The 10579-nt window shown below is 37.0% G+C and overlaps 1 protein-coding gene across 1 annotated transcript; it reads left to right on the forward strand.

Moving 5' to 3' along the window:
- Positions 1-7057: 7057 nt before the first annotated feature.
- Positions 7058-7981, forward strand: LOC149571811 (uncharacterized). The gene is made up of 2 exons (XM_089813226.1): positions 7058-7416; positions 7672-7981. The coding sequence occupies exons 1-2, from the start codon at positions 7192-7194 to the stop codon at positions 7846-7848; spliced, it is 402 nt and encodes a 133-aa protein (XP_089669352.1). The 5' UTR covers positions 7058-7191; the 3' UTR covers positions 7849-7981.
- Positions 7982-10579: the final 2598 nt, after the last annotated feature.

Raw genomic sequence — 10579 nt, forward strand, 5'->3', positions numbered from 1 at the left:
CAAATTGCTTAAAATCCTTCCACTTCCCGCAAGCATCAAAATCCCACCGCCTGTCAAATCCCTCCAAATCCTATCCACATCACCTCCAAGCATTTCCCAAATCTCCCGTAATGACCCTTATGCATCCATCTTCTACTCACCCATCTCCACTATCAAATCTCCCATCTATCCATCCACTGCCTTTGAAGAATCCATCCCTTCACCTCCTATTGCACCATCCACTCCAATCCAATCCTATCAAGATCCTGCCCAAAAGCATGTTGACATACCACAAAGTATAAACAAAGATATCATTGTACCATGTCTTCCATCCATAGTGCAGTCACCATCCCCTCCATCTCCAAAACCTCAAGCCATACCTCCTCTACTGCAGGATATCTTTTCATCCCATCAGCTAAATCAAGATCCTATCCTACCATCTCCTCCACTCCATGCTTCCATCTTACCACCTATCCAAGCTATTCCACCATCTATAATCTACCCTCTTGGTTCACTTACATTCATCCATGGTGGCCCCCTCTTAGTAGAAGAATTAAGAATAGTATCTCCCCATTGCAGTACATCTAATAAAGCACTTCTACCATTTTCTACAAGAAAAAAGTTTCCTCAGCACGTTCAAATGTTCAATTGATGGCATTATCAAGGTCAAGGTTTAGGACCACAAGAGCAAGGAATTAGAAAGCCTATTATTGCACAAAAGAATCCAGGATTTCATGGTCTTGGATATGTATCCAAAGGCTCACCATCTAAAAGTTTTGGTATACGCCATCCCCAAACCAAGCCTATCTCCAGGCCCACCATGCCAGCCTCCCATCACTCCTTCAATAAATCTTATGTCATCCCTCCTCCACCATCTTTGCAACCCAAAACAACCTACCATATCCCCCCTTCATCCGCTAAATCCATTTTGGGTCCCCATGTCCCAAAATCTACCATCCTCCATCCTCCTATCAGACATCATAAAAATCCTATTCCCTCCATTCCTACGCAAGATCAACAAAGGCACATATCAGGGAACATCATCCATCATCATCCCCCTACACGCTCTTCCATATCCTCTCCATCTCACAAAGCTTCTCCTAACCATCTTCCCAAAGCTTACCACAACAATGTGAATGCCAACTTCAAAATGCATAAAGCTAAAAATCCACATCCTAGGCAATCATATGTCTATTCTAAAAGACATACTCCAAAAAGGCAAAATCCAATCAAAGAATGCAAAAAAATGCAAAAGCCTATGAAAATAAAATCCAAAACCATGTGGATCCCAAAGAAAAAAGTTGAAACCCAATGCATAATGGCATCCACCATTGATAATTCTCCATCTTGTGATTCGTTTCCCCCATCTCCTAACTCCATCTTGGGTGCCTATCTCCCCAAGCGCACTTCCAAAAATCCTCCATCAAGCCCGCATCTACCATCTATCCCCCATATGCTCTTTTCACACCCATCCCAACATGTGCCAATGTTGATCCTGCAAGCATCCCCATCTCATGCTCCTTTCCAGCCTTTTCATCCCTCCATCTCCTACCATCAATCCCATCTAATCCGATCTATTGCATAAATCACACATCTAGTGTACCAATAGCTAGTGAAAAATCCCAAAAAAGCCAAAAATAGCTGAAGAAAGCCAAAATCATTCTAGCTAAGTCCAAAGTCAAAAAGTCAAAAAAGAAAAAAAAAATAAAGCATCCATTGGTGAAAACTTGGCAATTCAAGCGCCTTGGACAAGTACCATGATGAAAACTTGGCAAACAAGCGTCACGCGTAATCTAGCCATCCCCAGCTTAGCCTATCATCCTCATGCTTTTGGTCACATCTTGCCATCCAACTCCATCTTCCAATTTATCCACCTATCTTTCATCCTCCAACTTTTATCTATGACTATCCACTTATCTTCTGCAACCTCACCCCATCATCCCAGCTATCATCCATCTCCCTAGCGCCTTCAGCTTTTCCATCCTAGCTTCAATCCTATCATATCCATCGTAAGACCTCCTTCCGCATGTCATCTTCTAACTGGGGGCACTGTATTCCTTGGAGATCTTGTCTTGTCCATCCTCCCTTGTGATTGGTATCTCGGTCTAGGCTATCCTCATGCAAATCCAATGTCATCCTCTCATTAGCCATTCACTCTAGTGCCATCTATCAGCTCATCTACCACCAACCTTAGCATTGTCCCCATCCTTGGTCGCACAATTATCATCATCATTGGATGCACCCTGCCAAATCCATATCTTCCGCTATCACCTCATCCTTAGCTTCTGCATCTTGCACCAACTTGAGCCATCCCGCTATCTTATCATCTGGAGCTCCTGTATAGCTTGTAAATAATCTTGTATCCAATGCTTCTATCATACCTTTTATCATAGCTTGTATATCCAATCTTGTCCAAAACAACTTGTACATTTGTACCATATCTTGGTTCATCAGCTTGTACATCCTCTTTAGCTTAGTACCATTGTATCTATCCAGCTTTCATGTCAATTCATCCTTAATCAACATCTTGCACACATCGCACAAATCTTAGTTAGCTATTCCAATGCATCCTTTAGCTAGATCTCCTATCATCAAAGTGTTATCCTTCTCAGTTCAGCTTGCCAAGTGCATCACTCATCCAAATCCTCCAGCTTAGGTGCTCTCCGATAGATCCTTGCAGGATATAGCTTTCCTCATGTCTGATCTTGGTCCGTTAGTACCTCGTCCTACCCATCTCATTGGCAAATAGTTCTCTTTTGGATTTTCGCTTTCTTTTGATTTGGAATCTTCCCTTTTGGTTCTTGAAGTATCTTTTCCAAGAAATCTTTTTGTTCCCTCCTCAAGGTTGCCATGATCTTCCATATCATGGTATGTTGCGAATGGGGCACTCTGAGTGTACGATTTTGATCAAGTCTTTCATTTGTTTTTTTTTTGCTTGTGGGTTAACTAGTGTCAGTTCCACGCTGTTTCCTCTAGGTTTCATGTGTGCTACTAGGGCAATCCTTGCGTGTTTGTTTTGAGTTAGTCCGTCAGTCCTCTGGATAGTTGGTGAAAAGGCCTTGATGTTCTTGGTACCCTTGGCAATTAACCAACAGTCCCATAGCAAATCTAGTGCTCAACTACATGGTGGTACTTCTCTTTGAAGTATCCCCCTGCTCAAAAAGCTTCAATGGATTCCCTTCATCTCCATTATCCCCCATCCATATCCAGCATCCGTCTCTCCTACCCTAGCTTGTGCAACCGTATCTCTTAGAATCAATCATCACTCTTAGCTTTAGGGATCCACAATCCTAGTCTTAGGGATCCACCCATCAAATCAATCCACCAAGCCTCATCTTTCGAGATCCATAATCCTAGTTCTAGGAATCTCTAACACCCATCTTCAGACAATCTGACTCTTTGAAATCCTGTTGCCTTAGCTTTATCTCATCCCATCATCCATTCCCTTATCCTGGATTCCTTTTAATGGCGCTCTGCTCCTTCATCCTCCATCTTCCCTGAAGTCTTAAGCTTATTTACTCTTGTGCCTCTGATTCTCCCTTTATCATTCTCCCGTAGTGAGAGTTTGAGCTAATTCAGCCCCTTCTCTTTGCCAATCTGAGTCTCCTTGCTCATCCTGGATTCTTGTATTTTTCAAGAAATTGTCGAGCCTCATTTTCTCTCCATATCACCTGCTTGAGGGGGCATCATGCAGTCCATTCTCTCTCTTCTACCCAAGACTGGGGAAACTGTGTTGCTCCATAAAGTCATCTCCATGTCGTTTATATCTGAACTTCTTTGAAATAGTGTTGTTTCAACACTATGTCAAAGAGGGGCAAAATGTAGACACCTAAAAATCTTTTAGAAAATAAAGTATTTTTATTTTCTAAAAAGGTCCCTGATGACATCATCATTTATTAATTAATTAATTATTTAATATTAATTTATTTTTATGCCATTAAATCCCTATATCTTAATTAAAAATATTTAATTAAGGAATCCCTCCCAAAAATGTTTAAATCTTATTTAAACATTATTTCCTTATTTATTAATTATTTAATTAATAAATTGACCAAAAATTAAAAATAAAATAATTTATTTATTTTTTTCCCAAAACTTGGCCAATTTTCTTAAGACCACTAACCTCTTCCAAAATCTTCTAATCCTTCTTTAATTTTGATTAAAGGCTAATCCCATCATTTCCTACCGCTAATCCCAACTCAAAATATTTAATTAAGATTAAATATTAATCCTCATGTTTATTAAAAAATATTTTAATAAATATCTCAACCCAAACCCTTGAAATAAATAAAACTTTATTTATTTCCTAAAAACCTTATTTATCCTCATCCTAGGAAGTTCTAGAGTCTTCTACAAAGTCTTCATCCTCATCCAAAGCCTAGACTCTTCTAGAAGATGTCAATCCTTATCTTTGACCCTAATCCTAATCCCCCCCTAACCTTGTCACATTCCCTAAACATGGGTTAAGACTTGCTAACCCAAGCCAAAGCCAACAAATATCTCCTCCTTCACCCACCCTTATTAAATGCCATCCACTTGCCCATCTCTAACAAGCCTAATCTAATCTTAACCCAAGCCTAATCCAAGCCTTAATCATTTGCACATTCCTAAGTCAAGCTTAAGACTTTCTTAATCAAACCCAAGTCAAAATATCTCAACTCTCTCACAAATATCCCGACCATAAAACTTTATGAAGCCTGCAAAGCCATAAATGACTCTTACAAGCCCATTCATTGCTCTTACAAGCCATTATGAGGGTCTTTATGAGCTTTGAGCCTCCTTTGTTGACCCCTCAACCCCTCTTTCTCTAACCAATGACCCTGTGACATGTGTCACTCCCTGATTGGTTGTAAGGAAGCACAATCCATGTGCTCTCCTCGTATACAAAATGTAACAAGATTTCTACAATAAATGTGACTTTTTGTGTCACCCTCTTTACATGATCATGCATTTCTCTTTCAATATACAATAGCCCATAATAATTATTTTTTTGATTGGAAATTATAATAAAAAAGATTGGGGGAGTGATGTAAAAAAGAAAATCAATTAATTTATTTTATTTCACCTACAAAATATTGTTTTCATTGGAAATTGTAATCAAAAGAGTGGAGGTGATATGAGAAAGAAAAATAAGTAATCATTTTTATTGTGCCTACAATAGATTGTTTTTGGATGTTACATTGGTTGATTCAAGATGCACAACTTGTATATTATCATCATAGACAATGTTACAATGCACCTCAAACTTCTATTCATTAGATATAGAAACACATGTAACCAATCATATATTGGTAGATGCAATTCCATCTTTAACGACACCTTCCAAGTGGATCATTGTTTGTATAAGATCTTGTGATTTGTGCTTGAGATTGATGCATGATTGTGTGGTATCCCTGATAACTCTATTGAAGTTACAAAATGTGTAAGCACTATAAGCTCTAGGAAGTGTATTATTTCTAGGAAGTATATTATTAGGATTCAATGGACATACCATAGAAATTGCAACAATAAGAACAAAAATAATATTTGAAGAACATGTTTTTATGAATCCTTTTAATCTATTGAAATTCCTAGAGTATTTTGTTTGAAGGAAGGAAAAACAAAAGTATTGGAAACTTTATTATATTTTTCATTCACTTACTTTCCCTTCAAAAAGGAAATTTGGCTTTTGAAAACAAGAAAGGTAAGAAGAATGAAACAAAGAGGCATATGTAAATGCATTAGATGATAAGATCTTGGTCTCAAAAAAAATTAAACCATATATCTGTGCATGTTTCAAAAAAGATAAATCTAGTCAAATGCATAATAATTTTAACAAGTACAATCTATTATACATAATTTATAGATAATCCTCATCAAACTAATGCTTGAATTTACCATAGCTATTGGACGGGGATGACATGTTTGTTTATTGGTTTATTTTTTGTTGCGTGCATCTAGTTCAAAGTCATTCACCAATTCTCTCTCTCTCTCTCTCTCTCTCTCTCTCACACACACACACACACACACACACACACACACACACATGAATGTGCTTTGAGAAAGTTATTTCTAAATTATCAATGGATTACTTGAGCTAATGGACAATGAACAAGACTATTGAATAGCATATCCCTTTGATATTTATGGGATTTATTTGACTACAACCATACTATCAAATGAAAAAAATCATATGTTATAGAAAAAATCTATATAGAAACACGAGTCTTTTTTCCTATTGTAAAGTTGAATCTAAAGTTGACCAATTAAACAATCTCAAATGTATAATTATCTTACATATTAATGACATGATAGAATAGATAAGAAATAAAAATTCATTCTTATTATTTGCAAAATAAATATAAATAAAATGAAAACTCTAATTTAAATTCTTATTGAACTATTTTTTAAAACTTTAATTTTCTTTAAAATAATTATTATGCACCTATATTACACAATATGACATATATTTTTTAAACAAATGCACACATAAAACTTCTAAAAAGGACTTGTAGAAAACTATATATATTTTGCTTACATCAAAACCATGTAAATTCTTATCTAACTACTTTTTAAAAGTTTAATTTTCTTTAAAATAATTACTATACACTCATAGTAGGTAACAATGTCAATCTTTTTATTTAAAACTATTACCAAATGCATATATAAAACTTCTAGAAAAACTTGAGGAAAGCCATATATAATTTGCTTACATCAACACTGAATGACCCATTATCTCGACTCATTCAATGAAAGAGCACAAATCCTGATCGAAAACATTAATCTAGACAAAGATGACAAATTTTCAAACGAAAGATTGCCTTCAATGGTAAATGTTCCACCGGCCAAACCAGATAGAGGTAATAGAAGCTAGCAATGCCGTCCGATCCAAGCGGGAGAAAATCAAGGCCAAAGTTAAAGTCGCCATTTTTAATGAGTATAACCTGTCCAAATTGCCCACCTGCGGGGAAATTGCAGCCTCCATTTTTATATTCAAGTTGGGTTGGTAAATCACACCAGGGACGCGGTACCGTTTTCATTCTTCGTTACTAAGTAAACGCGGTCTCTATTTCTCTCTTTAAATACCCACTTCGACCCTCATCACATTTCATCACAGAATTCCTCTAAGCCCAATTCCATTCATTGAAGAAATCCCCTTCATCCAATTCCATTCACCAGACGATTTTGAGATTCTCTGGCACTTTGCAGAGGCTTTTTTTTATCAGAAGAAAGATGAGCCACCATCACGGTCACGGTCATCACCACCATGGGCAGCAAGAAGGCGGGTTATACCCATTTGCACAGCTGCCACCGCCAGCAGGGGCTTATCTTGCAGCAACGGGGGCTTATTCTTTAGCGCCTTACTCTAATTTCTATGCAGAGGAAGAGGCAAAGAAGCACACGCATCGTGAGCATATGGCTGAAATGGGAGCTATGGCAGCCGGGACTTTCGCCTTGGTAAGTCTATACTATTGTGATGTGAATATCAGGATTTAACTGTGTGATTTATGAGTCAAACTCGATGACCCATGTTTCATGAGTCATCGAGTTTGACTCATAAATCACACAGTTAAATCCTGATATTCATATCACAATTTGACTAGCTGTGGAAATCATCTCCTACTTATCAAGTCTATACTAGTAATTTTGTTATATTATATCTTGACAATAATAAAATGATCGATGATTAATAATTATAGGAATGAATGGCAGTACGAGGGGCATGAGGCGAAAGTGGATCCACAACACGCAGCGAGGCATAAAAAGGAGGCGGAAATAGCTGGGGCGGTGGCAGTTGGGGCGGCGGGGTACGCTGCGTATGAACACCACGAGGCTAACAAGTATAAACCTCACCATGCTCATCACCGCCATGGCCGCCATCATCACTGAATTCAATCAAACTGCAACCCTAGTGCCGTTAATAATAATTTCGATGTGATCTGCGCAGTGATTTGTAAAATTCAGATTTGTTATGTTCATCTTCCCTATTCAATCGATTTGTGCTTTGTTTGGTCTCGTTAAAGTTGATGTATATTATTTGTGGGTATAATTGTGAATGATATATAATAGAAGAATATATAACTAGAAGTTTTTATAAAAACTCATACTTTCATTTGAATAATCTCTACTATATGATCTTCCCAGTGGTGTGTAAAATTGGAAATTCCCAGTGGTGGGTGAAATTGGACTCTTTGACGATCACTGGTTCATGAGAAGCCTATATTGTTATGTGCATCTTTCATGAGAAGCTTGTATTGTTATGTGATCGTGCTTGTATTGTTATGTGATCTTTTCGTTCAATAGATGTACCTTCAATTAGGACTTGTATCTTTTAAGGGTGCAAGGGTTAAGTTGATAGTTTTTATACTTTTGATTTAAGGTGCAAGGGTTAAGTTGATAGTTTTGTATACTTTTGATTTATTGTTCTATATGATTGAAAAAATTAAATATAAATTGTCCTTTACATAATAAGTTTCCACGGTTGAAATAATTAAATAAAAATTATCCTTTGCATAATAAGTTTCTACTGTTGTCCCTTGCATAATAAGTTTTCATTTAGAAATATTATTTATTATTATTTGAGGCTATCATGCTTTAATTGCTATGGTGGAAATTGTTTGGCTCTAATTTTTGTAAGAGATTGAAAGTGCACAACTCTCACTTGCATTATTACACTAAAGAAACAATAGGAATGAAATTTGCAACTTGAACTACTATACATCTTAATACTTGTCGAATTACAATTAATAAACATAGCAATGAGAAGTTGAGCTAAAGAAGGAAATCCTACAAACATACATAGCCAAGAAAAATCCAGAGAACTATAATAACTAATTCCATCATATATTTATATCAATATCTGTACAATACACTAAGTCCATATCTTAATAACATTCCGATAAGATTTGAAGCTATTTGGCTCTCAACCAAAGAAAATGAGAGAGAATACTGGCTATATATAAAATCCCTACTTGGAAAATAAGTCCATAGCTACAAAATTGCCTAATGGCTTATTAGCTACTAACCCTAATACGTATAGCAACTCCCCCAAAACCATTCGTAGTAGCAATATTACTTCCAGTACACTATTATAACTTCTGGGATGTCATTCGGCTCGTCCACAACATAATTTGGTGGAAATTCAAAATCCACTTTGGCCCTTCTGGTCTTTTCAGCATTTGGGGTGAAGAATTCAAGGGCATGTAGGTTATCAAATACCACTCCTTGTTGTATGTGCGCATTGGATAGATGGAGGTATTTGATTAGCCAATCTTTGTTATCTTTTGCAATTATCCCTCTCCAACATAGCAGGAAATGAATACTCGCTTCCATTTTAGGCCATTCCTAATAGAACGCACGGCTTTCCCAAATTATCAGTGATGGGTGCCTGAACGCAATGTCTATGTCTGAGGAACCCAACGGCAAGTTCATGTATTTTTTTGGTAATGACATATGGAGTTTCTCATCTATGCTATGGACGGCTTGCTCCAAACCCTTCCTCCATGTTGGGACAAACAAATCGCAACAGAGCCTAACAATGTCTTATGCCACAATCTTAGCTTTGGCCATAACTCCAATGAAAGATCTGATAATGTCACTGTTGGTTCTCCATGTGTACTCATAATCAAAGGTGTCTTCCCCAATTGTTCTACTAATGGCCAATCAAGTCATGTCATCAACCGGATAGAGTATCCTATTCCACCTTTCTGGTTTTACATTTCCACAAAAGGCCATGGTGCGGGCTTCTGACGTGTAAAATACATAAATGTTTGAATCCATAGCTTAGGGAAGGTGAAAATGACAGTTTACTGCCTCCAATTATAGGCAAAGGAAGCGCCTAGAAGCCTCTCAGATGATGCTATCCAATGATGTCATCTTGATAGACTTGGCCATTAAACCATGCCATAATATGATTAAATCACGAGAAGAAAGCTAAGATCGGCCTAAACTGACCATTGATCCTGAATGCCATCCCAAAACATGATGACGACTAGCCATGCTAATAAGTTTGGGAGAAATATATTAAAATGGCTTATATCTTACTACCTACCAAGGTCTACCCATATGAAAAATGATGTGAAGGATGACGATAGTAAGGGGGATCACATTATTGAACCTGACTAGATGTTAATATAGATAAAGAACTTAATAACCTACAAATGAATTTGGGATGATAAGAGGTTGAGTTTAAATAACTCTATACATATTAGAAATCTATATGTATTGGATTAATGTAAAATCAAGAGAGCATAAGATAAGAAACAAAAAAAGGGGGGGAGTAATCAAAGTAAGAAGGAGCCAATAGCTAAGTTGAGAGACTAAGGCTATCTCGAAGATGATGAATCACTCTTAAAGAGTAACGTGTTAGCTCCATCTGCCCCTATATTTGCTAAAAGATCTACTTTTTGGTTCCCCTCCCTAAAAATATGACAAATTCTACACTCGTCCAACTTATCCATTAAATTGATGACTTCTTCTAATTGAGAATTGAGAACCCAATTAGGGGTAGAGCGTTTTCTTATAACATTTAATATGATTTGAGAGTCTCCTTCTATGGTGACCTTGGGATATTTTAACCTGAGGCACAAAAGAAGACCTTGCTTTATTGCTTCTAGTTTTT

This window comes from Cupressus sempervirens, chromosome 2 (assembly GCF_028749045.1).
Source record: "Cupressus sempervirens isolate cs-2001-9-10 chromosome 2, ASM2874904v1, whole genome shotgun sequence".
Taxonomy (NCBI): Eukaryota; Viridiplantae; Streptophyta; class Pinopsida; order Cupressales; family Cupressaceae; genus Cupressus; species Cupressus sempervirens.